Source organism: Saimiri boliviensis, chromosome 21 (genome assembly GCF_048565385.1).
Source record: "Saimiri boliviensis isolate mSaiBol1 chromosome 21, mSaiBol1.pri, whole genome shotgun sequence".
NCBI classification, from domain to species: Eukaryota; Metazoa; Chordata; class Mammalia; order Primates; family Cebidae; genus Saimiri; species Saimiri boliviensis.
The window spans coordinates 8,371,933-8,398,012 of record NC_133469.1 but is presented as its reverse complement, the minus strand read 5'-3'; the positions used below and the strand labels follow the sequence as shown (position 1 = coordinate 8,398,012).

At 63.1% G+C, this 26,080-nt stretch overlaps 1 protein-coding gene across 10 annotated transcripts in view; it reads left to right on the top strand.

The window, feature by feature from the left end:
- Positions 1-26,080, top strand: part of PLXNB2 (plexin B2) — a 31,967-nt gene that overhangs the window by 615 nt on the left and 5,272 nt on the right. The window contains exons 1-28 of one of the 10 annotated variants that reach the window (XM_074391067.1): positions 571-674; positions 11,671-11,723; positions 12,076-12,128; positions 15,725-16,811; positions 17,171-17,353; positions 17,442-17,570; positions 18,212-18,312; positions 18,462-18,588; positions 18,953-19,106; positions 19,834-19,948; positions 20,047-20,155; positions 20,268-20,369; positions 20,900-20,992; positions 21,349-21,430; positions 21,726-21,883; positions 21,961-22,109; positions 22,260-22,368; positions 22,519-22,655; positions 22,821-22,991; positions 23,426-23,555; positions 23,664-23,891; positions 24,009-24,185; positions 24,252-24,391; positions 24,518-24,618; positions 24,732-24,961; positions 25,046-25,227; positions 25,597-25,663; positions 25,890-26,036. In XM_074391067.1, the coding sequence (XP_074247168.1) occupies positions 15,741-16,811; positions 17,171-17,353; positions 17,442-17,570; positions 18,212-18,312; positions 18,462-18,588; positions 18,953-19,106; positions 19,834-19,948; positions 20,047-20,155; positions 20,268-20,369; positions 20,900-20,992; positions 21,349-21,430; positions 21,726-21,883; positions 21,961-22,109; positions 22,260-22,368; positions 22,519-22,655; positions 22,821-22,991; positions 23,426-23,555; positions 23,664-23,891; positions 24,009-24,185; positions 24,252-24,391; positions 24,518-24,618; positions 24,732-24,961; positions 25,046-25,227; positions 25,597-25,663; positions 25,890-26,036 (4,392 nt within the window). In that variant the 5' untranslated portion in view covers positions 571-674; positions 11,671-11,723; positions 12,076-12,128; positions 15,725-15,740. Of the gene's footprint in view, positions 1-570; positions 675-6,468; positions 6,617-6,650; positions 6,751-11,670; positions 11,724-12,075; positions 12,129-12,159; positions 12,736-13,039; positions 13,239-15,724; positions 16,812-17,170; positions 17,354-17,441; positions 17,571-18,211; positions 18,313-18,461; positions 18,589-18,952; positions 19,107-19,833; positions 19,949-20,046; positions 20,156-20,267; positions 20,370-20,899; positions 20,993-21,348; positions 21,431-21,725; positions 21,884-21,960; positions 22,110-22,259; positions 22,369-22,518; positions 22,656-22,820; positions 22,992-23,425; positions 23,556-23,663; positions 23,892-24,008; positions 24,186-24,251; positions 24,392-24,517; positions 24,619-24,731; positions 24,962-25,045; positions 25,228-25,596; positions 25,664-25,889; positions 26,037-26,080 lie in introns of those variants that run through there. The other 9 variants (XM_074391066.1, XM_074391068.1, XM_074391070.1 and 6 more) reach the window with 9 other exon arrangements.

The following is a 26,080-nucleotide window of genomic DNA, read 5'->3' as shown; positions in this document are numbered from 1 at the left end:
TGGCACAGAAAGTCTTAGAAGCGGGGGCGCGGGCCCTGCCTCTCCCCTGCTGATCCTGACCCTCCGAATCCTGCTCTACATGAAGCGGCTGCTGCCCTGCCATTCCCCCCTGGTCGGGCTGTTTGGCAGATCTGGGGAGCGCGACTCCCCCTGTCACCTGGGGGTCTCAGCCTGGGAGCCCTGGAGCTTCCTGTTAGGCCCTTGGCTTCTCTTCTCGAAGCTCCTAGGGAAAGGAAGAAACTGCCCACGGTCTGTGCCCACCGTGGTCTGTGGCAGAGTCAGGGCAGGGGGTGAGGGTGGGCCCCAAAGCCGGTGGATCCCAGGGGCCTGGAGGGCTCCCTGGGCCCCACCTTCCCTGGAGCTCGCCCCACTCCCCCACTTACTGTCTGACTTCAGCCGGTTTGCTTGGAGGCTCCGAAGCCTGTGAGGCTTTAAAGTTGAGCTCCCTCAGGAGCCCTTTGGGGGTGGGAGAGCGAGGCTGCCGGGAAGTGGGGGCTCTCAGCCTGCTCTATGCCCAGATGACCCTGGCACAGAACAGCTGGTGGGAGATGTCCTCCCTTTCCTGTTCAGAGGCGAGGGTCCCCCGGAGGGCAGGGCCAGTGGGCATTTTTTGTGACGAGTCAGCTTTTCGCGTGTTGCACAGAAATCCCCGGAGCCGACCGAGGAGCAAGCAGGTGGGTCTGGCGTGTCTGAGTCCTCCCACGGTACCTATGAGGGACCCACCCGTGTCCCGGGATGTCTGGGAGGCCTGAGGTCTGGCCAGGGGTTCCTTGCCCCAGTAGAGGAGGGAAGTTACTGAGAAAAACAAGGGTTTGGAATGTGAGTCCCCCTCCCCCACCGGCTGCCTGCCAAGAAGGAATTATTTTGGATTATCCAGCCGTGTCCAGCCACCCGAAGCGGGAGGCTGCAGCGTGGGAGACGGATCCACTTCCGGGCCGTGAGTTGAGGGCCCCAGGAGGAGGACAGACAAGTCTGGGCAGCTCTGCCACCTCCTACAGCAGCTGCCCAGCCCAGACTAGGCAGGGAGGAGATGCGTCACCTTTGGGTTGGAGAACACCCCAAGGTTGGCCCCAGCAGGCCCTGCTGAATGAACCTGCAAGTGGGCCCAGGAGCCTCTGGGGGAGGCCATGAGACAGGAGGAGCTCTGGGCCCAGCCAGGGAACCACTCGCCCTGAAAAGCCTCAACTGTGGTCTGAAGGCTTTTGAGGCACCCTCCAGACCCTAGTTCAGTGACGCACCCTGTGCCAGTGACCTGTGCATGCCAGGGAGGTGGCAGGCAAGAACAAAGCTAGGCTGCCAGGGAGGGCACTGGGGTCTTTCTTAGGGGCCCTCCTTTCTCCTCTGACTCCCTGTTCAGCTACTGACTAATGGACCAGCCTCCCTCCAGGCCCCTGTAACAGCCAGCTCTTGCCTACGATTCCCCTTGGATATGGTGCCTGTGAGCCATCTCTCAGGTGGGGAGACTTAGGCCAGAAATGGGTCTGTCTGTGTGAGGAGTGATCTGGGATGCTGTGGGCCCAGGGCTGTGGCCGCCGGGGGCCCTGGGTTCATGCCGTATGTCCCGGGGCACGTGCCCAGCAGCCTGCATGGGGACCACATCAGGAGGTGGAGCCCGCAGCTGGCCCCAAGTGCAGAAAGCCCAGGGGCTTGGCCGGGGCCCAGGGAAGTGGAGCAGAAGAGATTGGATTGGAAGGTGCTGGGGAGGGCCCATATGGCATGGTCTTCCTCCCGCCCCAGGACGTCATCCAGTCTCACCATGTCCTGCCCCCCCGCCTCACCCTGTGCCAGCCAGAACTGATGGTCCACCTGGGAGTATGTGGGCATGGGCAGAGGTACACTGGCTGTGAGAGGCTGTGTCTTCTGGCCCCTCACACCGTGCCATCTCTGAGCTAGGCAGGCACTGGGGTGCCAGGCCTTTGCCACGAGGGCTGCCTTCCCCTGAGCCAGAGTTCTCACTCAGCTCATGCCTCCTCCGTTCCTCTGGCTGCAGCCTGGCCACCCTCCTTGGAAGTTGGGGGTACCTCCTGTGCCCGGAGCCCGCTTTAGATGCCGTTTGGGGATGAGGTGGTGAGCTGCTCAGAATTCACCCAGTGGCCAGCTGGGGGCCCCCAGCCTTGACCTCCCTTCTGTCAGGCAGATCCAGGTTCACTGGGGGAGGGGGATTTGTTGGGGTTAGGGCTGGGCAGAGTCCCTCCCTTAGGGATAGTGGCTGTTTGTGTTTGGGGTGGGGCCGTGGGTGAGGTGGGGCTGGGTCTCTGACTAATTACAGGATGGGGAGGGTGGGTCAGAGCCTATAATTGGGTGGGGGTGCTCGGGCTCTGGGGCCTGGGGAGGGGCAGCTGCCCTAGCTTCCCTCTTTCCGGGCACTGCCAGGTTTCACATCCCCTGACACAGGCCCTTGCTTCTTCCCATACCCCTGGATTGTAAGGACCCTCACCTCTCTGCTGACCAGGGAAGGACCCTGCTCTGTTCTGGGCTTCCCCAGTTACAGGCTTGGCCTCAAACCAGGTCCTAGCACAGCGGCACCCCCCTGGCCTGAAAGCCTCTCTGAAGGCCGAGCGTGTGAAGGGGTTGGCTGGGCCCCTGCGGTCTGGCCCTGAGCACTGGCACCGGCCCTCAGTGGATCCACCCTGCTCAGTGAAATTCATGAACTTGTGACAGTGACTGGCCCCAGGCCCCACTGCAGCCAGGGATGGTGGGCAGGCTGCCCCTGGTGGTACTGCAGGTCTGCCCCACCCCCTGGGGATGTCTGTGTCTCCGGGATGAGCCTGGGGCTGGCCTGGGTGTGGAGCTGGGGGTTCTGTTTCTCCGGGTCCTGCCTCTGCAGCCTGGCTCCTGCAGCGGGTGGCCCCTGAGGCGTCGTGGAGGCCACACCTGAGCTGCCTCATGTCCCAGGCTAGGTGAGGGAGGAGATGGCCCTGGGCTGGATCAGGGCGCCTGGGGGCAGGGCCAGCTCTCTTCCTCAGCCCCCAAGGTCTCCTGGCTTCTGAAAGCCAGCAGTTCCTCATTCTGGTGCCAGCTGCATCCTGGGGCAGGAGAGGGAGGTGCTGCCTCAGTTCTGCCCCCGGCTCTGCCAGTGGAGTACCAGCAGCAGCAGCTTCAGGTTCAGGGGCTGGGCTCCCCGGGGTAGGGCCTCTGCCCCTCTGGCACAGCTAGTTAGCAGCTTCATGGGGGCTCCTGGGTGGAGCCACAGTGTCTAGCACCGATCTCTGGGCCTGATGCTGCCCCCAGCTAGGCCTGCAGCAAGAGCAAGAAAGAGGAAAAGGGCTTGGTATCCACCTCAGAGGAGGCCTCCTGTGTCCACACGACCCCCCGAGGGGCCAGGCAAGGGCGTCTGCTCCTGTGACTGGGATTCTCTTCCCAGGTGGCCTCCTGCTGTGGTCTGGGACCCCTGAACCAGCATGCCCCCTGCTCAGTGACAGATTGGGCCACCTGTCAGATTGGCAGCTAGGGGACACTGTCCACTCTTTCCATGCTGTTTTGAGGGCTTCTCAGAGGAGGAACTTCCCCCCCGCCCTGCTTGTCCAAAGCGGGGTGCTGAAGGCTGAGGCAGTTTTCAGGGGGCTGTGCCTCAGGCCTTGTAGGTGGCTGTGGTAGGAGGGTGCTCTGTGATTGTCACTGCACCTGCCTGGGGCCCATGCTTTGTCCTCAGCTGGGCTCTGACTCTGAACCTAGGTGAGTTCTGGGGCTCTGAGGACAGCCCAGACACGGAGCACCGGGGGTCTGTCCTGGGGGAAGCAAAGGAGGCCTGGGCATATGTGACTCGGAGGCCACAACTTGGCAGGATGACGGGGGCTTGGGGGTAACCCAAGTCTTTCAGGACCCAGCTACGGGGATCAGGGTTTAAGAACCAGCAGGAGGTGAGGACTCCGTGTATCCCAGCCCTGCCAAATGTGTTTCCAGAGCTGGGGCCTGCTTTGGAGGAGATGGAGGGCACAGAACACTGCTGAGCCCGGGCCCCGGGCCCAGCCCTGCTCCAGCCTACCGGCTTCATACCAGGGCCTCCCTCCCACCAGCAAGGGGGAGAAGCTATTTTAAGTGGAGCCAGCAGTCCACAGGGGCAAGGGGCAGGTGGTGGGAGGGAGAGGCTCCAGCATGGCCCCTCCCAATCCCTCTCAGCCTCAGAGATTGGCCGGGGGAGCTGAGGGGCTTGGCCTCCCCACTCCCATCTTGACACTGGGCCTGATTTGGTGACCACCCTGAGGGACCTCTGGACAGAGAAAAGGATGTTAGGGAGAAGGGCAGGAAGGCAGGGCACCCCAGGCAGGCCGCCCAGGCCCTGCAAAGCTCACTGGAGAGTCTCCCAGTTCCACATCTGGAGGGGGGCCCACTGGCTCTTGACCAGGCTCTGGGGGGTTTGAAGTCCTCAGCTCCATCAGGAACAGAGCAAGCCCCCTCGTGGAGCAAGGGGCTGGTCCCCCAGGTCTCCAGGGAGATCCTGTTGCCTTGCAGGGAGACCCGACACCCACCTCCCCACACAGCTCTAGCCACGTGCATCTCCTGCTCACTGTCCTGCCCCCGCTCCGAGCTGGGCATTTCCTCATTGGGAAATCCCGGTCCCTCTGCCCTCCCAAAGCCCCGAGTGTTTGCCCCAATGGGGCCCAGCCCACTTCCTGGGCTGCCTTACCCTCTGCCTGGACCCAGATCCTGCCCAGCACCCTGTGCCTCACCAGCCCGTAACTCATCTGGGGCAGATACAGCCCCTCTCCTCTGCTGAGACCGCCCTTCCCACTGCCCCCAACCCCATGCCACACATGGCCCCTCCCTTAGTGCTGGCTCCAGGCATGCCCGGCTATGAAAGCCCCACTGCCAAGATCCCAGCTACCCACAGCCCCTCTCAGCCCAGGTGTCCCCGCCTGACGCACCTCTCCTGGCTCTTTGTCCTGGGGACGAGTTCTGGGTGTTGGGGTGAGACCCCTGTTGGAAGGGCTCTTCCGGCAGCACCCAGCCGTGAGTGTCTGCACATATGTGGTCATGTGTGCAAGTGGTGTCTGGCACACAGGCTTGGCGAGGTGCCCCAAGCTAATTGTGGGGTTCATTGGTGATGGGAGAGGCAGGGCTGGGGTGACTGCTGAGGCGCTGACAGGCTGACAGGAAGATTACAGGCCTTGCTTGCTGCTCACTGGCTGGGGCCTCACCCATCTGCCCCCCACACCCACCCCAGGGGGGTGAGAAGCCCTGCGGTGGGCGGGCTCTGGTCCTAGGCCAGCTGCATCCAGGCAGGACCTGGTCTTTGAGGAGCTGGCTGCTGCAGGGTTGATCTGGAAAAGGGGAGATGCATGGGGCCACTCAGAGGAGAGCCTGCAGGTGGGCATGAGTGCTGGTGGGGATGGGCACCATTGGGGATGGCCCCAGTGGGCTGGGAGGCCTCCATGCAAGAGAGGCTCCGGGTCACTGAGTCCCAAAATCCCACGGGAGTCCCTCTGTGGCTGGGCCGTCAGACCACACGTCCTGACCTGATGAGCTGGTGGTTCCTGCAGTGGCCACCGGCCTCATGTGTGTGCCCCAAGTGCCTGGCAGTGCCCGCCCCTCCCTCAGGAGGTCTTCAGGGAGCACAGGGACGTCTGTGGGTTCATTGCACTGCCCAGCTTTCTGACCCAAAGGACTGCTGTATGGGGAAAGGAGGGCTGCAGTTATGTCCAAGCTTGACAGGATGGGGGCTGGGACCCCAAAAGGGGTGGTTGAGGAATGAGATGGTTCTGAAGGCCTGGTGAGTGTGGGGACGGTGCCATAGCCAGCTGGATCCTACGTTTTGTCTGAGGGCTGGGGAGGGCCATTCTCCAGATGCCCTGGTGAGCTGTGGCCAGAGGGGAGGTCCCCGAAACTGTGTGTGGCATGGGAGGGCAGCCCTGGGCCCCAGGCTAAGGACCCTCGATACACAGGGGCTGATACACAGGGGCTGAGCTTGATGCAGAGGCAGGGTGGGGGCTGGGGCAGGCCTCTTGGGCATGGCCAGGTGAGCTCAGGGGGTGCCTGAGGGCCAGAGCTAGATACAAAGGCCCTGGGTACCTGGTGGCCTGGGTGCCTCAGGAGGTGGACCAGTGGGCCGTGGCCATCTCGCCTGGAGCAGGTGACAGGGAGACTGGAGGAGCTGGGGCTTCTTGGGGCACACCCCAGGATCCTGGGCTGGTGACCCCATTGCTGCCACCAGCCAGGGTGACTTCCTGCTGGGACGGGGAGCCCAGACCCAAAGGAAGGAGCCCAGCCCCTGGAACCCAAGCTGGCAAGAGAGGGAGTGTGAACACCTCCACCTGGGAGGGGTTCTCGCCCCGAGTCCTGCGGGAACGCTCTAGGCGCTGACGCAAGGCCCAGGCCGCATTATCAGTCTGTCCCTGGAGTCCCGCCCAGCCCCAGTTCCTAGGTCGGGTTGTGCCGGGAGCGCTTGGCCTTTGCCCCGGGTGAGTCTGGCCTTGACCTCAGGTCGCGAGTCCTGCGGGAGGCTGCTGCGGGCAGGGCCGTGCATAATGGACAGCTGGGCCGGGAGGAGCCGAGCCTGGAGTCCGACCCTGGGGCACGGGCGGAGCCACCGTCGGCCGGAGCAGCTCCCCGCTCCCCTTCCCCGGCCCCGAGGACTTAGGGCCTGGGCGGCCGCGCCCTTTGATGTGCTTGACGCCAGGTGAGCGCTCCGCGGGGACGCCGTCTCCTGTGTTCCTGTGACTGCGCCGCCGCAGTCATTGTTACTTGGGTCAGGCTCCCACTCGCCTGAGCGTCCTGGGTTCCTGGGTCTGGTGAAGTTCGTCCCAGAGGCGGGTACGTGCTCCCTCCAGGTGCGCGCCTGGGGCATGGGGCGGAGGGGCGGAGGGGCGGGCGGGGCGCCGGAGTCCCCAGGAGGGCCCGGGCGTTGGCCGCGGATCTTCGGTCGCGGGGGGCAGTGGGCGGCGCGGAGGACGCCTGGGCCTAGCACCCGCGCTTCCTGCCCCCGGGCGCGCTTTGCGCCTGGCTCCCAGGCAACCGTTCTGCGCCCTCCGGGGAGTCTGCCGGCGCCGGCGCCGGCGCCGGGGGAGGGGCTGTGCCACCTGGGTCTGTCTGGGAGGAACCAGGCCAGGGCGGTCCACACAGGCCGGGGTGCCCGCTTTTGGGTCTGGCCGGGTACCCGGCTCGCAGACTCACCCAGGAGACGACCCTTCCCGTTCCGTTGGCTCCGGGGAGCCGCCCCCCTCTCCCCTCTTCTTCCCGTCCCTGGGCTGAACTCTGACCCGGGTCGCTGGAGGGTGGGGATGGGCGCTGGGTCTCCCCGCGCGCTCTCGGGCCAGTCCCTCCCCGCGTCCGCAGTCCCTCCCCGCGTCTGCCCATGGGCGCGGTGCCGCGGCGAGGGGCGGCCGGGGTCCTTGCGGATCCCCCCACCCCCGTCCCTTTGCGACCCCCTCGCGCTTGTTTTCATAACAGCGGAGGCTGGGATTCGCCGCCGCGACTGTTGTTTCCTCTGATTAGTTTAGCGCTCAGGGCTAATTGCCGATTTGCGTGTGTCGCTAGCATTGGCCCGGCCCCCAGGCTGCTGGCTCCGGGGGGGCTCCCTGGCTTCTCCTTGATGCCTCTCCGCGTCTCCCGCCCTCCTCCCTTCCCCTCCCCGTCCAACCCCCCCTCCCCCCCGTTCCGGGACAGCCACTTTCAGACCGCCTTGGCCTGTGTTCCTGGCAGGGAATTATCCAAGGCTGCCTCCTCCAGCACCCCGTGGCTGCGGCCCCCAGTGCAGGGCCTGTGCCCACCCTGGTGCTTTGACCCCTGGAGGGCTGCACAACCCTAGGACCCCTGCCTGCTCCACCCAGGGGTGGGGGGTTGTGCTCATGCAACCCCTCCAGTCCTCCTAGGCCTGGGCCTGAGCTGTCCTGTTCTCCATGGCTGCTGGTGCTGGGTCCCCATCTCAGATTTGGCCAGCCCAGGCACCTCGTCCGCCCCCTCCTCTGATCCCTACCCTCTCTGTTTCACCTCTTAGAGCCCACAGCCTGGCCTGGCCCAGAGCTGCTCCCAAGCTGGGCCCTTCCTCCCAGTGGGCCTGACTGCTTTGTGGTGGTTTGATTTTAGCATTAAGAATGGTTCAGGCCGAGCAGTGCTGTGGGCTGTAATCCCAGCACTTTGGGAGGCTGAGAGGGTGGATGATGAGGTCAGGAGATCGATGTCAGCCTGGCTAATGGTGAAATCACGTCTCTACTAAAAATACAAAAAATTAGCTGGGTGTGGTGCACACACCTGTAATCCCAGCTACTTGGGAGAATCACCTGAACCCCGGAGGAGGAGGTTGCAGTGAACCGAGATCGCACCACTGCACTCCAGCCTGGGCAACAGAGCGAGACTCCATCTCAAAAGAAAGAAAAAAGGAATGGCTCAGTCTGTGTTTGCTTGAAAATACTGAAAGGCAGAGAACCCCCAATTTTAGGCCCCCCTCAGAACCCTCTCCCAGTGCAGCCAAGACTTGATGTGGTCTCAGAACCAAGGCTGGCAGGAGTTGGGGGACCTGGCAGCCTCCACTCTTGGCCTCATCTGGAGCAGGGCTCTGTCTTTCTCCCTTAGATGCCAGCAAGCGGCTCCTGCTTCTCCCCAGGCTGCCTGGGGCATAGGGAGAGGCCCAGCATCCCTGGGCTGGCCTCTGACCCCATTGGAGGAGGAGGTTGGGGGGAGGAGACCCTCCTCTGCTCTCTTGGAGGTCTGGGGAAGGCCTGCGGGGGCAGATGTGCTTTTGGGCTCACCACGCCTTCCGGGCTCATGGAGCTTGGGAAGCTGCCAGATCCAGTGTTTGGACTTGTTGGGGAGGGAGGGCAGGGCCTCTTGGTGAAGACCATAGACCACAGAGCAAGGCCAGTCACTCAGGGGCTGGGTCAGGGAGGGTGTCTGGGTGTTCTGAAGGATGGGTGGGAGCTTTACTGGGAGCACAGTGAACACGGACGTGGGAATGTTGTGAGGCAGTGTTCCCTGGGTGCCTTCTCTGAGCGGGCATAGCTGTAAAAATTTCCACATCCACTCAACCTCAAGGCAGCCCTCTGAGGTGGGCACCATTACGACCCCCAGGCTACACATGGGGAAACTGAGGCACAGAGCAGCTTTCTTTCTTTTTTTTTTTTTTGAGACAGAGTCTCACTCTGTTGCTAGGCTGGAGTGCAGTGGCACGATCTTGGCTCACTGCAACCTCTGCCTCCCGGGTTCAAGCAATTCTTTTGCCTTGGCCTCCCAAGTAGCTGGAACTACAGATGCCTCAGCTAATTTTTATATTTTAGTAGAGATGGGGTTTCACTGTGTTTGCCAGGATGGTCTCGATCTCTTGACCTTGTGATCGCCCGCCTTGACTTCCCAAAGTGCTGGGATTATAGGCGTGAGCCACCGTGCCCGGCCCAGAGCACTTTCTTTTTTTTTTTTTTTTTGAGACGGAGTTTCGCTCTTGTTACCCAGGCTGGCGCGATCTCGGCTCACCGCAACCTCCGCCTCCTGGGTTCAAGCAATTCTCCTGCCTCAGCCTCCTGAGTAGCTGGGATTACAGGCACACACCACCATGCCCAGCTAACTTTTTGTATTTTTAGTAGAGACGGGTTTCACCATGTTGACCAGGATGGTCTCTCAACCTCGTGATCCACCCGCCTCAGCCTCCCAAAGTGCTGGGATTACAGGCTTGAGCCACCGCGCCCGGCCCCAGAGCACTTTCTGAATGGTACACTTGAGCCAACTAGAACATGACAGGGCTGGGGTGTGAATTCAAAGGTCTGGCCCGGGAGTTCAGGCCCTGAGGCCCCAGCTGTGTGGTTGGGTGTGACCACAGCCTCCCAGGGAAGAAACTCCTTTTTCTGGGGTAGCTAAGTGGGAATCCTGTGAGCAAGAGATGGAGCCTGGCGGAGTGTTGGGGGCCGGATGGGTGAAGGTGGGAGAAGGCTGAGGCCAGGCGGAGGAGGTAGAATGGGCCAGGAGGAGCTCCAGGTCGAGGGTGGGAGGGGTCCAGGTGTTATTCCCTGGGAGAGGAAATCCCTGACCTTCCTCCACTGTGAGAGCCAGGGAAGAAGACAGCAGGAAGCCCCCTCCAGGAGAGTGGCGTTTGGGTCCTGCCTCTGGCTTTCTGAGTGCATTGATCACTTGGGGCAGGTCCTTGGGGGGGATTCCGGGGTGGGCTGGGAGGAGGCCAGCCTCCCCTGACCTTGGCTAATCCCCCGACCCTGGGGCCTGGGCCGATGGAGGCTGGGCCTTGGAAGTGTGCTGCCAGGAGAAGTTTAGGGCATGCTGCCAGGAGAAATTTAGGGCTGCAGGAGGCTGAGGGAGTTGGCACAGGGGCACACAGGCTGGCATAGTGTCCCTTCAAGGTGGCAGGTCTGGGGGCACCATGCCACCACCATCACTGCCACCTCCTTCAGCAGCTGAGTCTCCAGTCCGAGCAGGTCCTGCCCTTCTCGGGAGGCCGCATCCTCCCAGCAAGACCCATGACCCTGAAATTTCACTTACTAGCTGTGTGACCTTGGGCAAGTCACTTAACTTCTCTGTGCTGCATTCCCATCTGTGGAATGGAGACAGTAACAGTGAGCTACCCAGGGGTCTATAAGGACTAAATGAAATTGTTCACAAAAAGCCTCAGAGTGTTACACTGTAGCACTCAGCAATGCTTGCTATTATATCTACCTTCCCATTCTGCATAAACACCCACTATACCCACAGGGAGGCACAGACCCAGGGTGCTTCTCGGCATGGTTGGTTTTAGTGAAAATTTGGCAGCCACCCAGCATCCCACCAGAGGACACTGTGGAAAACTACAGGTAGATGCAAGCAGGTGGGTCTGTGCTGACTCTGATGGGGAAGTCTGGGGTGCAGGGTCCAGCCCCGTCCATCTCTGAGAGGCTCCAGAAGCCCTCAATCCTGCTGACCTTGTGATCCACCTGCCTCGGCCTCCCAAAGTGCTGGGATTACAGGTATGAGCCACTGTGCCTGGCCTTCTTTTCTTGTCTTTTTTCATTTTTTTTGAGGCAGAGTCTTGCTTTGTTGCCCATGCTGGAGTGCAATGGCGTGTTCTCGGTTCACTGGGAACTCAGGTGATCCACCCGCCTCGACCTCCCAGAGTGCTGGGATTATAGGCGTGAGCCACCGCGCCTGGCCCAGCTTACTTAGACAAGTCATATGTCAACAGTCTTAGACTTGTGTTTTGCTTCAGTCTTAGAGGCCGGGTCTTGTCCCGTCAGCCTCCTGAGTACCTGCGGCTTCAGGCTGCACCACCACACCCGGCTTTAAGCTTTTTTGTTGGTGTGTGTGTGTTGCGTATGTGTGTTTTGAGACAGACTCTCACTCTGGCCTGGGTGGGAGTGCAGTGGCCTCCTCCTTGTTCCCAGAGTTCACCACTATTTTCAATTTGGAATGAGGGCTTCTGGAGCCTCTCAGAGATGGACGGGGCTGGATCCTGCACCCCAGACTTCCCCATCAGAGTCAGCACAGACCCACCTGCTTGCATCTACCTGTAGTTTTCCACAGTGTCCTCTGGTGGGATGCTGGGTGGCTGCCAAATTTTCACTAAAACCAACCACGCTGAGAAGCACCCTGGGTCTGTGCCTCGCTGTGGGTATAGTGGGTGTTTATCCAGAATGGGAAGGTAGATACAATAGCAAGCATTGCTGAGTGCTACAGTGTAACACTCTAAGGCTTTTTGTGAACAAATTCATTTAGTCCTTATAGACCCCTGGGTAACTCACTGTTACTGTCTCCATTCCACAGATGGGGAATGAGGCACAGAGAAGTTAAGTGACTTGCCCAAGGTCACACAGCTAGTAAGTGAAATTTCAGGGTTGTGGGTGTGCATATTTTTCAGAAAGCAACTTTTTTTTTTCAGAAAGTTTATTTTAAGCAATGTTAATAGACATACCTGGTTTAAACATGGGCAGATCGGGTCGACAGACTTAGAATGAAAAGAAGTCCCTGACAGAGGGGAGTGCCCGGAGCCCTGGAGGTGTCTCAGGGATGAGGAAGGGGCCATGCAGGGGGCCAGAGGGAGAAGGCAAAGGCCAGGTGGGGTCCTGTGGGCTGTTTCTTCCCCCAGCCCCTGCCACCATGGGATGGGTTCGGGGGCTCTGCAGCAGGCCAGGCTCCTCTTGTGACCACCATCTCTCCTTTGCCTCCTAGAGAATCTCGATGCTGGCCTGGAGCAGAGACTGAGTGGGACCACTGGAGCCTCGGTGAGGGGCCTGCACCCCGCCTGGGAAAGGCCGTGGGTGGCTGGGGCTATGCGGACAGGGAGGCTGGAGGTATCTGGAACTGCCATGTGGTGTCTTCGAGGCTCTGCCCAGCCAGGTTTCCACCATAGCTGTCCCTCTGCAGCCCCTCCATGGCCTGGCCTGGCCTGGATTAACAGAGGGCAGGGGTGGGAGGGAGCAGGGAGCTTCCCTGCCCACAGAGCCACTGCGAGGCCCCCCTGGTTCTCTGAAGCCAAGCTTTTGCTCAGGTGGAGTGGGCTTTGCAGCGAGACTGGGACACTCAGTTCTGGGAATTAGCGCTGGGAATTCAGGCATTGGGGGTGTGGTGAGGGGCGGTGCTTCGTGGGCCAGCGGCAGCCAGAGTTGGTGTGGCCTCTTGAAAGTGCCCCTCGGAGCTCCAGCCAGAAGGAAGGCACCAAAGGGCTGGAGGAAATCCCCACCAGCCCTGTAAGTGGGGGTCCCAGGAGGGCTTCAAAACAGGAAGTGCTTGCTGCCCGCCCTCCCTCCTGTTCCAGGAACACAGGCAGCAGGAAGCAAAGCTGGCTGTGCCTGGCACCTCCTGCCCAGACGAAGCTTTGCTGTTGGTCCGGTGGGTTGCCCTTTGCTCCTGGGCCTGGGCAGGCAAGTCACCTGAGGCCTTGTTTGTCCAGGAACCAGGAGGCAGCTGCCACCTGTGGGTGTCACCCCAGTTGTGCCTGCCACCCTGGAAGGCCTGGGAGCACGGCGGAGGGAGGCATTCCTAGTGGTGGTTATTGAGCACTTAGGGTCTGCCAGCTGCCAGCGGGGACAGGAGAGCCTTCTTCCTGCACCTCGGCCCCTGCAGCCCTGGCGGGTGGGCGAGTGCCTTCCCTGCGTGGAAGTTGGTGGGGATGGGTGGGGGTGGCCGGTAGGGGCCCAGAGCCATTGCTTTTCCTGGGACGGGTGGCGGGGGCGCCGAAGAGTTCCCAAGGCTGCCCCACGGCCAGATCTGAGAGGACCGCAGCCCCGCCCGCGCGCCGCCCCCGCGCCGCCCCGTCACTCCCTCCCAGCCTCGGCGCATTCCATTCGTTCCCGGAGCTGCGCCGGGCCGAGGCCGCCACGGAGCGAGGCCGGGTGAGCGGGGCCAGGAGGGGAGGGCAGCAGGCCTGGGCACGGGCCCAGGGGCCTGGACATTGCATGCCTCCGTGGCACCGCTGTGTGCTCTTAGAAGGTGGGGGCGGCCGGGCCTAGGGACCTGCTCCTGGGTGGCCCGGGGCGGGGGAGGGGTGCGGCGGCAGGGTTTGGGGGGCCTTCGAGCAGAGCCGGAGCTGCTGCTCCCTGGGAGGGCATTCCGCTGTGGCTGTAGCCTCTGGGTCTCTTCTGGAGGCCTGGGGCTCCTGCGCCATCCTCTCCTCTCCCCAGACAGGCTGCTGAGCCACAGTGGGGGACCCTGGCTGAGCTGGGCACAGAACCCCCTCTTCCAGGATCCTACCCTCCCAGTGGTCCCCAGGGGCTTGTAGAATCTTCCTGTCTCTCACTAAAGCCAGCGTCTTCTCCTGGCTGATCACCCGTATCCTCGTGAAGCCTGTGGTCCCCTGGCCCTGCCAGGCCTCTCTGCCATCAACAAGTGGCCAGGGACTCCCTAAACTGTGGGTGGTCACTTTTCCCAGCCGCTGCTGTACTCGTGGACACCTGGGGGCTCCAGGGGTTGGGCAGGGGGCTTCAGGGGCTGGGAAACAGCTGAACACCGAATTCTCAGTGCAGGCAGTGGGTTCTGTGCTGGGCAGGATTTGCCTGGCTGAGGGGTGAACCCCCAGGGAGCAGGGAGGCCAGTGCAGCCCGGTCTCACCCATGCTGGTCCTGGGGTGGCTTGGACGTTATCGGTTGGTTGTGTCTTGGTTACATCTCAAGAGATTTCAGGAAGCATGCGGGTAATCAGAATGGGGGGTGCCACAGGGAAGTGGAGGGCAGCTGTGCCAGTAAATACAGCTTCACCCAAAGCTGAGGCTCTGGAGAAGCATCTCCCCTGGCTACGGAGCAGCAGAGTGGGGCGTCCCTGCCCTCCTGGGAGGACAGAGGCCAGTTGGGGGTGGGGGGATTGCTGGTGTCAAAAGGGTGGAGAAGCGCAGTGATCATAGACCGAGCTGCTCCCACCACAGGTCAGAATCCCAGCCCCAACCACACCCGTAGCCTGGCGTTGGGCAAGTTGCCCTCTGTGCCTCAGTTTTTTCACCTGAGAAATGGGTCGCAAGGCTGTCCTGACTCAGCCTGCTGGTCAGACACAGGAATGTGGAAACATTTGCATCTTGTGGCTTGTTCTTTCTGCACTTAACACTTTCAAATAGGCTGTGAGAAAGAGGATTGTCTTTCAAAGGGTTGAGCATATGCAGGCAGGTGACACCTGAGGTGGCCTGAGAGGGCGTGGCAGTCCCTCTGGAGGCCCGGGCCTCCGTCCGTCCATCGTGACCCTCTGCCATTGGGGCTGGACCCACTTGATGGCTGCCCAGGACACCTGGGAGCCCCCAGCACTGGTGCATTCAGGGTCTGGGAGTGGGGGTGGTTGGGGGCATGAGGAGGGGGCACTGGCAGGGGAGGGTGATACAGGGAACCCTGGCCCTGATGGAGCAGGGTCCCTAGTGTGAGAGGGACAGACCACCCTAAAGGAGAGCTCAGAGGCAGAAGGGTCCTGTCTGCCACTTGTGTCTGAGCCCCCAGGGTGCACCTAAGTTGGGTATCAAAGGAAGGAGGGAGGACCACGTGTGTCCTGGGTCCACCTGTGCGGCCTTAGAGCGTCCTCGGGAGACCCTTAGTGCAGCCTGGTTCTCGGCAGGTTACCCCAGTCACCCATCCCCTCATCCACATGGCACAGGCACAGACCTGGACCCCACATGGACACGTGCTCGGTTACACACACGCATGTGGATGAGGCCTGTCTAGCCCACAGATGTGGGGGCCTCTCCCTCTAATAACTGGTGGATTTGGAGCTGCTCATGGCTCCCCAGATCCTTCTTTCTTCCCCTGAGCCCACATCTAAGGCTCTGCACAGTGCACCCCTCACTCTCACCTGAGTCTCTGGTTTCTTGTGTACTACACCTCTGCCCCAGATGTGGTCTACCTGTTCCAACATCCAGGGATCTGTCTGTCAGCCTGGGCCTGTGTGCTGTGGCCAGTGCCTCCCCACCACCTGGAGCTCCTTGGAGTCACAGGTCGGGGGCATGGATGTGAGCCCCTGAGAGCTCCTTGGAGTCACAGGCCGGGGGCATGGATGTGAGCCCCTGAGAGCATTTCTGGGGGCATCGACTCCTGCCAGTGCTTTGAGCACCTCCAGGAGGGATCCTGGCATGGGCGGTGGCAGTGCCTTGGGCCCAGTGGTCAGTCAGGGTGGACTTGAGGAGGGCAGGGAAGTGGTCTCCAGCAAGACCTCGAGGATGGTGGGGTTGCGAAGCAGGAAGGGGAGAAGTGCTGGGTTCCTTTGTTTGTGGAGTGGTGTGACTCTCTCTGACTCTCTCTGTCCCATGTTCTGATGTTTGGGGCAGGGACTGGAGGGGCAGGGATTGGAGGGGGATTTGTTGGTGGGCCCTCTGGGCCGGGGCTTCCCTGACCCTTCTCTCTTCCTACAGGGTGCCGGGGGGGGCAATGGCACTGCAGCTCTGGGCCCTGACCCTGCTGGGCCTGCTGGGTGCGGGTGCCAGCCTGCGGCCCCGCAAACCAGACTTCTTCCGCAGCGAGAAAGAGCTGAACCACCTGGCTGTGGATGAGGCCTCGGGAGTGGTGTACGTGGGGGCGGTGAACGCTCTCTACCAGCTGGATGCCAAGCTGCAGCTGGAGCAGCAGGTGTCCACGGGCCCGGCCTTGGACAACAAGAAGTGCACGCCACCCATCGAGCCCAGCCAGTGCCATGAAGCCGAGGTGACCGACAATGTCAACCAGCTGCTGCTGCTCGACCCTCCCCGGAAGCGCCTGGTGGAGTGTGGCAGCCTCTTCAAGGGCATCTGCGCCCTGCGCAGCCTGAGCAACATCTCTGAGCGCCTGTTCTACGAAGACAGCAGTGGCGAGAAGTCTTTCGTGGCCAGCAATGATGAGGGCGTGGCCACAGTAGGGCTTGTGAGCTCCACGGGTCCCGGCGGTGACCGTGTGCTGTTTGTGGGCAAAGGCAACGGGCCGCATGACAACGGCATCATCGTGAGCACCCGGCTGCTGGACCGGACTGACAGCAGGGAGGCGTTCGAAGCCTACACGGACCACGCCACCTACAAGGCTGGCTACCTGTCCACCAACACGCAGCAGTTCGTAGCCGCCTTCGAGGATGGCCTCTACGTTTTCTTTGTCTTCAACCAGCAGGACAAGCACCCGGCCCGGAACCGCACGCTGCTGGCTCGCATGTGCAGACAGGACCCCAACTACTACTCCTACTTGGAGATGGACCTGCAGTGCCAGGACCCCGACCCCAAGGCTGCCGCCTTTGGCACCTGCCTGGCCGCCTCCGTGGCTGCGTCTGGCTCTGGCAGGGTGCTGTATGCCGTCTTCAGCAGGGATGCCCGGAGCCCCGGGGGCCCTGGTGCAGGCCTCTGCCTATTCCCACTGGATGAGGTGCACGACAAGATGGAGGCCAACCGCAACACCTGCTACACAAGCACCCGGGAGGCAGCCAGGGACATCTTCTACAAGCCCTTCCACGGCGACATAGAGTGTGGTGGCCACTCGCCGGTATGGGCCTCCGTGTGTCCTCGCAGGGCGCGGGCCTCGGGCATCCACGTGTGGATTTTTGTGTCCTAGCCTGCCAGGGAGGGTGCGAGTCAGCAGCATGGCCACAGGGGGCGCTTGCATGGGTGGGTGCCGGGTCTCTCAGTGCCATTCATGCTGGTGCCAGTCCCAGGCCCGTTCCAGGGACTAGGGCACACAGCAGTGAGCATGGCGGGGCTCCCTGCCACGTGGCCCTGTTCTGGGGGTGTGTGGGGGGCCCCGTGTGCCTGAGGGAAGGGAAGGATCTGGCCCGTCTTGGAGCCAAGTGGGGAAGGCCCTCCAGGGCAGGGGTCTGCCTGCCATTGACACTCGGCGGTCCGCAGGGCTCCAGTCAGAACTTCCTGTGTGGCTCGGAGCACCTGCCCTACCCTCTGGGCAGCCGCGACGGGCTCACAGCCACAGCCGTGCTGCAGCGTGGAGGCCTGAACCTGACGGCCGTGACGGTCACCACCGAGAACAACCACACTGTTGCTTTTCTGGGTACCTCTGACGGCCGGATCCTCAAGGTTTGGTCCGGGCTAGGGCAGGGAGGCTCCAGAGGGCCTGTCAGTGCGCAAGGCCCCTGCCCTCACCAGCCTGCCTTCCCACACACAGGTGTATCTCGCCTCAAACGGCACCTCCTCCGAGTATGACTCTGTCCTTGTGGAGATCAACAAGAGAGTCAAGCGTGACCTGGTGCTGTCTGGAGACCTGGCTATCCTGTACGCCATGACCCAGGACAAGGTGAGTCCCACGCAGCCCCGGAAGTGTACCCAGTCGTTGCACCCCAGGCCTTTATGACAGGCCTAGAGGTTGGAGGAGGATGGACTGCTGCAGAGCTGGGCCAGGCCTTTTCTTCTTTGGCTGGGTGGGTCCCAGGCCAATGTCTCCATCCTGTGTCTCCACCACGTCTGTCCCTCTGTCCCCACCTTTGCCCTGTCCTGATGGAAAGGCCCTGTTGGTGTCTGAGGGGTGTTTCTGAGGGTGGATGAGAGGAGGGGCCCTGCACAGCCTCTGTGAGCTCAGTCAGTGGGGGACATGGGCCTGGGCCCCAAGCTTGTGGGGGCGTTGGCACAGGAGCCCCTTAGGCTGGCCCTAGGAGGACCCCTCAGAGGGAGCCAGTGCAAAGGACTGAAGCTGCCCCAGGAAGACTCCATGGCCAAGACCTCCAGGCTTCCCTGGGCCCCCATAGGGTCCTGGGCCTGGCAGGGGCACGGGCCATGGCCACGCAGGGCCAGAAGTGTTTCATAACAAGCCTGAGGTGTCCGAGGCTTTTGAGGCCCCAGGACGAAGCTGGGTCACGCTGGCTCTCTGGGGGCATCTGCGGTCTGTGAGAGGCCTGTGCTGCAACTGCTGTGGTCCCGCTTACGGCCCCGCTGCCCCAGGTGTTCCGGTTCCCGGTGCAGGAGTGCCTGAGCTACCCAACCTGCACGCAGTGCCGCGACTCGCAGGACCCGTACTGCGGTTGGTGTGTCGTCGAGGGCCGGTGAGCACCTGGGGGCTCGGGACACAGCTGTCTCTGGGATCCTGGAGGGTCGTGGCCTGGGTCGGAGGGCACACTGCACTGTCCTGGGAGAGTAAGACCCCACGTGGGCCGAGTGGTCCTAGTGCTGAGGCCGCCCCCTGCCCCTGCAGATGCACCCGGAAGGCCGAGTGCCCACGGGCTGAGGAGGCCAGCCACTGGCTGTGGAGCCGGAGCAAGTCCTGTGTGGCCATCACCAGCGCCCAGCCACAGAACATGAGCCGGCGGGCCCAGGGGGAGGTGCGTGGTGGGGCTGAGGCTGGGCCAGGTGGGGGCTCCCCCAGGCTGGGAGCTGTTGGGACAGTCAGAGGAGGGCCCACCTCTCCCCGACCTGGGCTCCAGGCACTGAGCCTTAGGGATGGAGCCTTCCCTCCATTGGCCCCCTGGACTCCTGTGACCTGGCGGGTAGAGGTGGGCTTGCCTCTATCCAGGGTGGATGCAGGCCCTGTCCCAGTGACCACATAGGGGCCTGTTTTGGAAGACGCGAAGTTGGGTTCTGGAGGCTCCTCTAGGATGTGCGCCCAGACACACAGAGGCCACTTACTGGCAAGCAGGCGGACAGGACTCAGCGGTCCTGGTGTGAGCCCCATGGTCCCTTCCTCAGGTGCAGCTGACTGTCAGCCCCCTTCCTGCCCTGAGTGAGGAGGACGAGTTGCTGTGCCTCTTTGGGGACTCGCCACCGCACCCCGCCCGCGTGGAGGGCAACACCATCGTCTGCAACTCCCCAAACAGCATCCCCGTCACGCCGCCAGGCCAGGGTGAGGTGCCTTCCGAGTCCCCTTCCTGGCCCTTCTCAGTCACTCCCAAACACGGGTTCTCGCCTCTGCCGGTCCCTGGGTGCAGGCTTGGCACAGGCACACTCTGTGGCCACTTGGGGGCCAGGCCTGAAGCATGTGGTGGGGTTGCTGTGCCCATGGGGGAGGTCCCCCAGGCTGTCCGAAGCCACGCCCTCCAGGCCCACCTCGAGGATGACTTGGAGGACAGGAGGCCCCCCAGCCTGCTCCCTCATTGCGGCCAGAGCAGCATCCGGGTGCCAGGGGCCAGGCCTCGTCATCTGGGCAGATGCCCCCGCCCCTCCCTGCCCTGTCTAGCCTGAGACAGTGGGATCATTTCCAGAGGCTGCAGGGCCCGCATGTGGGCCAGGGCAGGCGCCGTGCCCACGTCCCCTGAGTTTGGGGGCAGTGGGGCCACGCAGTGACGTGGGCAGGGACCTGGCAGGTCCCACCCAGACTCCAAGGAGCCACTGTCCCCAGTGCCTGCGGGAACAGAGGGTACGAAAGCAACCTGGGCCCTGGGGAGGAAGGCGAGCCCCACACTGGGCCTGACACCCGAGCTGAGATCTGATAGCAGGTGGCCAGGCCCAGCCCAGCAGGAGCGCCCCACCCAAAGACCAGGGGTCTCTACCTCAGGACCCTCCTCAGAGGAGGCCTAGCCCGCCCTTGGCTCAGCGGCCGCCACCTGATGCCGCCCCCCTGCTGTCTGTAGACCACGTGGCCGTGACCATCCAGCTCCTCCTCAGACAAGGCAACATCTTTCTCACGTCCTACCAGTTCCCCTTCTACGACTGCCGCAAAGCCATGAGCCTGGAGGAGAACCTGCCGTGAGTGTTGCATGCTCTCGCCCCGCCCACCCTGGCCCTGCTCTTGACCCCAACTGCCCGCCCACCCCTGCCCTGCTTACAAGCCTCTCTGGATGCAGGTGCATCTCCTGCGTGAGCAACCGCTGGACATGCCAGTGGGACCTGCGCTACCACGAGTGCCGGGAGGCCTCACCCAATCCCGAGGAAGGCATCATCCGTGCCCACATGGTGAGAGGCCTCGGGGTGTGGGGGGAGGTGGGCGGTGGGGGAGGGAGAGAATGTTCAGGGCCCGGCTGCCCTTCCGTGGCCAGGCAGCACCTGACCCGCCTTGCTGTCCTAGGAGGACAGCTGCCCCCAGTTCCTGGACCCCAGCCCCCTGGTGATCCCTGTGAACCATGAGACAGATGTGACTTTCCAGGGCAAGAACCTGGACACTGTGAAGGTGCGGAAGGACGGGGCAGCAGCCGGCGGGTGAGGGTGTGGAGGGAGGCTGCAGTGGGCTGGTGCAGATGGGTGGGTGGGGAGCCTGAGCTCCCCCTAGTGCCTGCCCCCCAGCTTGGAGCCCTCACATGAGGTAGAAAGCACAGGATATATGGGGGCAGAGGCCAGGAGGGAGCACACAGGAGCTTTTGCAGGGGCCGGAGTGGAGGCAGTGGAGGAGGTAGGTGCGTGGAGACTGAGGGGCTGGCTCAGCCTCCCAAGGAGGGAGCAGTAGGGGCAGCAATGCCAGGTGGACCAGGCAATACCCTCAGGTGTGGACATGTGGTGTAGGTGCCCCTGGGACGGCAGACACAGGTGTTTGGGCTCAGGAGGGGCTGCAGGGTCAGCTGGGATGGGAGCCTCAAAGAGGGGCAGGCAGGGGTGGGGCAGGGAGAGGGCCCCCACACTGCAGGCGCTGAGGGCCAGGGTGCCAAGGCTTTGTGGCAGGGTGGGTGGGCTGCCTACCCAGGGTCCTGATGGGACGGTCTGCAGGGCTCCTCCCTGCACGTGGGCAGTGACCTACTCAAGTTCAAGGAGCCAGTGAGGATGCAGGAATCGGGGACCTTCATCTTTCGGACCCCAAAGGTACAGCTCCAGGGCAGGCCGGCTCAGCCGCTGGACCCCAGGGCCCCAGATGGGGTGGGGGTCACCTCCAGGAGTGTGAGGGGAGGGGCGGCAGGGAGACATCTGGGACCGAGCCCAGTCAGGGGCTTGCCATGCCCTGCCCTGCTGGGGAAGCCCCTCTTCCCTGTCCCTCCTTGGGGACAGAGTGGTGTAGAGCAGCGTCCTTGGAGATCCTGAACTGCCTCCACCTGAAGGCCTCTCTTGCTGCCCTTGGCTGGGAAGGGACCCAGTGACCACGGGGTGGTTGTCCTTGTGACCCCCGCCCTGCACCCCTCTGTGGGGGCAGGAAGTGCAGTGTGTCCCTGTGTGTCCCCCAGCTGTCCCACGATGCCAATGAGACGCTGCCCCTGCACCTGTATGTCAAGTCTTACAGCAAGAATATCGACAGCAAGCTTCATGGTGGGGCCACGAGCAGGGGATGGGAAGGGCACAGGGCATGGGGTGGGGGGCAGGTAGGGGGATGGGTGGGGGATGGGCGGGCACAGAGGTGGTGGGTGGGGCGATGGGTGGGCACAAGGGGTGGGTAGGGGGACAGGTGGGCTCAGTGGGGAGCAGACGGGGTAGGCAGGCGCGAAGGACTGGTAGGGGAAGGGGTAGGTACAGTGGAGAGCAGGCGGGGGAAGGCAGGGGCAGTGGGGAGCAGGTGGGGGGCGGGCAGACTCGGGGTGGCCACTGACTGCTGCTCTCCCCACAGTGACTCTCTACAACTGCTCCTTTGGCCGCAGCGACTGCAGCCTGTGCCGGGCCGCTCACCCCACCTACAAGTGTGTGTGGTGTGGGGGTCAGAGCAGGTGCGTGTACGAGGCCCTCTGCAACGCCACCTCTGAGTGCCCGCCACCCGTCATCACCAGGGTGAGCCCCTTGAAGCCTGGCCCACGCCGCCCACGTGCCTGGCCCAAGCCCCTGTTCACCTGGCTCTGTGGTTTCAGATCACACCTGAGACGGGCCCCCTGGGCGGAGGCATCCGTGTCACCATCCTGGGGTCCAATTTGGGCGTCCGAGCAGAGGACATCCAGAGGATCTCCGTGGCCGGCCGGAACTGCACCTTTCAGCCAGAAGGTTACTCCGTGTCCACCCGGTAAGTGGACGGCCCTGGGCCCCGTCAGCTGGGTCAGTACCCACGCCGGGGTTCTGGGTGACTGGGTGGGTGGAGAGTCTGAGGAGTGAGGGTGTCAGGAAGCGGGGTGGGTCAGGGAGGGCCTGGGCCACCCTGCCTGTTTTCCGCCAGGATTGTGTGTGTGATCGAGGCTGCAGAGGCGCCCTTAACTGGGGGTGTCGAGGTGGATGTCCTCGGGAAACTCGGTCGTTCGCCTCCCGACATCCAGTTCACCTTCCAAGTAAGTGCTTGGCTTTGGGGACCTGTCCTGTAGCTGCTGAACCCGGGAGAGGGCTCTGCCCGCCACCTTCCCACCAGAGTTACTATCCAGCCCAGGACTGAGGGTGTCCTGAGCCCTGTCCTCACCCGAGTGCCCCTGCGGCTCTTTTAGCAGCCCCAGCCTCTCAGTGTGGAGCCACAGGAGGGACCGCAGGCGGGTGGCACCATGCTGACTATCCACGGCACCCACCTGGACACGGGCTCCCAGGAGGACGTTCGGGTGACCCTCAGCGGCGTCCCGTGTAAAGTGTGGGTGTCACCGCCAGCTGCTGTCTGGTTGGCCCTGGGCCTGGGTATGGAGGGGGGCACTTACTGAGACCTGCGTGGCTGAGGGGATGGCGAGGCCAGCCTGGTTGGGCTGGGGCTGGTCCCGGGGGACGGGGTTGATGCAGACCAGCACCCTCCTTCCCCCAGGACGAAGTTTGGGGCGCAGCTCCAGTGTGTCACTGGCCCCCAGGCGACGCGGGGCCAGATGCCCCTGGAGGTCTCCTACGGGGGCTCCCCTGTGCCCAGCCACGGCATCATCTTCACCTACCGTGAAAACCCAGTACTTCGAGCTTTTGAGCCACTGCGAAGCTTTGCCAGGTGAGGCTGGTGCCCCGCCCCTTGGTCCCCTGTGGGGAGGAGGGGAGCCACCCTCTCTGCTCCCCACACCCACACACCCAGCTTCCTCTTCTATGCTCTTGGCTGACTTGACTGAAAGGAATGTGGTGGGGCTGGTCTGCACAGCGGGAGGAGGCCTCCTGAAAACCCCACTGCACCCCAGATCCGCTTCCTCCTAGAAACCAGACGGCCACACCTCGGGCTCTGTGTTCACCAGGCCCCGCATGCCCCCCTGCCCACTTTCAGCACAATCTCGTGCTCGGCACGGCCCATCGTGTTGCCCCTTTGCCCACCCAGACCCACACGTGCACCTGGAAGCCCTGCGTGGCCTGAGCCAGGGTGGGTGGGGATGGGAGGGCAACACCTGCAGGGACCACCCCTGCCAGCTGAGCCCACAGAGGCACTGCCCTCCCCAGTGGTGGCCGAAGCATCAACGTCACGGGTCAGGGCTTCAGCCTGATCCAGAGGTTCGCCATGGTGGTCATCGCAGAGCCCCTGCAGTCCTGGCAGCCTCCGCGGGAGGCCGAATCCCTGCAGCCCATGACGGTCAGTCCTGGTGCAGGCTGGGGCTCAGCTCTGGCGTCAGCCAATGGGGACGTGCCCGGGAAGGGCAGGGCTTGCACCCATGGTCTGATGGTCGGGACTTGCCTGCAGGTGGTGGGCACAGACTACGTGCTCCACAATGACACCAAGGTGGTCTTCCTGTCCCCGGCTGTCCCCGAGGAGCCCGAGGCCTACAACCTCACGGTGCTGATAGAGATGGACGGGCACCGTGCCCTGCTCAGGACGGAGGCCGGGGCCTTCGAGTATGTGCCTGACCCCACTTTCGAGAACTTCACAGGTGGCGTCAAGAAGCAGGTCAACAAGCTCATCCATGCCCGGGTGAGGACGCCGCAGCCACAGGGATTGGATCCTGCTGGGGTCTGGGCAGAGCTGGGCCATGTTCCCTCGAGGGGAACAGTTCCCTCCTGCTCACCCTGACCTCTGCCCGCTCCCCAGGGCACTAACCTGAACAAGGCGATGACGCTGCAGGAAGCCGAGGCGTTTGTGGGTGCCGAGCGCTGCACCATGAAGACGCTGACGGAGACCGACCTGTACTGCGAGCCCCCGGAGGTGCAGCCCCCGCCCAAGCGGCGGCAGAAGCGAGACACCACCCACAACCTGCCTGAGTTCATTGTGCGTGAGTGCGGGTGGGCGGGGGATGCCCCCACGGGACCCAGCTGAACCCGGCCTCCCACACAGGTGAAGTTCGGCTCTCGAGAGTGGGTGCTGGGCCGTGTGGAGTACGACACACGTGTGAGCGATGTGCCGCTCAGCCTCATCCTGCCTCTGGTCATCGTGCCCATGGTGGTCGTCATTGCAGTGTCTGTCTACTGCTACTGGTGAGCCCGCCTCGGCCCCTCTGGTTTCACCTGCCGCCCTGCACAGGCATGCGTGCAGATCCACCTCCTCATCCGGGCAGCTGAGGGCCGGCTGGGCAGGACCCAGGAGTCTCCCTGTGCCCGCAGGAGGAAGAGCCAGCAGGCTGAGCGGGAGTACGAGAAGATCAAGTCCCAGCTGGAGGGCCTGGAGGAGAGCGTGCGGGACCGCTGCAAGAAGGAATTCACAGGTAGGGGCGGCTCGGGGGCAGGCGCCTGGGCACCTCCTGGGGCAGGAATGCTGTGTGTGGCGGGGGTCAGGGCCCCAAGTGGCCAGGGACGTCTCACGCCAGCCTCCCCTCAGACCTGATGATTGAGATGGAGGACCAGACCAACGACGTGCATGAGGCCGGGATCCCCGTGCTGGACTACAAGACCTACACAGACCGCGTCTTCTTCCTGCCCTCCAAGGACGGCGACAAGGACGTGATGATCACTGGCAAGCTGGACATCCCCGAGCCGCGGCGGCACGTGGTGGAGCAGGCCCTCTACCAGTTCTCCAACCTGCTGAATAGCAAATCCTTCCTCATCAACGTGAGCCGGGAGGCGGCGAGCCGGAGGGCAGGTGGGAGGGTGCACGGGTGGCGCCGGGAAGGCTCTGACCGCCGGCCCCCGCAGTTCATCCACACCCTGGAGAACCAGCGGGAGTTCTCGGCCCGAGCCAAGGTCTACTTTGCATCCCTGCTGACGGTGGCGCTGCATGGGAAGCTGGAGTACTACACGGACATCATGCGCACGCTCTTCCTGGAGCTCCTGGAGCAGTATGTGGTCGCCAAGAACCCCAAGCTGATGCTGCGCAGGTGCGCAAGGGTGGGGCCACAGGTGGAGCGGCCGCAGGGGCTCTGGGGCTGGTGGTGGGTGACACAGAGTCCTGTTGGGCATCCAGGAGCCAGCAAGTGCCAGTCAGCACCGTTGGGGGGCAGCCTAGGGGTGGTGTCCCTGGCGGCAAACACAAGGCCAGACTCCAGCCCTTCCTGCCCTGTGGTTTCCGCTGGTCATGTCATTAGCCCACGAGGGCTGGAGCTGCCACCAGGCAGTCCTCGCTGCAGGCCACACCCAGGCCTGGATCGGGGCAAGGCTGGCCCAAGGGTGGCAGGTGCTTGGAGGAACTTGTTGGGCCTCAGGAATGCTAGGGCGTCACTTGGTACAAGGCCTCCCTGCACCCCCAGGTCTGAGACGGTGGTGGAGAGGATGTTGTCTAACTGGATGTCCATCTGCCTGTACCAGCACCTCAAGGTGGGTCCTGCCCAAGCTGGGCTGGGGTTGGCGGGCAAGGCAGACTGATGCTGTCCCCTTCAGTGTCCACCTGTCCATACAGCACTGTGCGGGGGGCCTGCCTGGGCAGCTTTGCTTCCTGTCCCTGACACCACCAGCCCCATCCATGCCTCTGACCAGGCCTCAGGGGACCCCTTACAGGCCCCAAGTCCCATGACTTCCCAGCCTCCCCTCCGTGTTACCCCAGGACAGTGCCGGTGAGCCGCTGTACAAGCTCTTCAAGGCCATCAAACATCAGGTGGAAAAGGGCCCCGTGGACGCGGTGCAGAAGAAGGCCAAGTACACCCTCAACGATACGGGGTTGCTGGGGGACGACGTGGAGTACACACCCCTGGTGAGCTCCTGGGGCGGGCGGCGGCCGTCGTGGCCTCCTCGGAC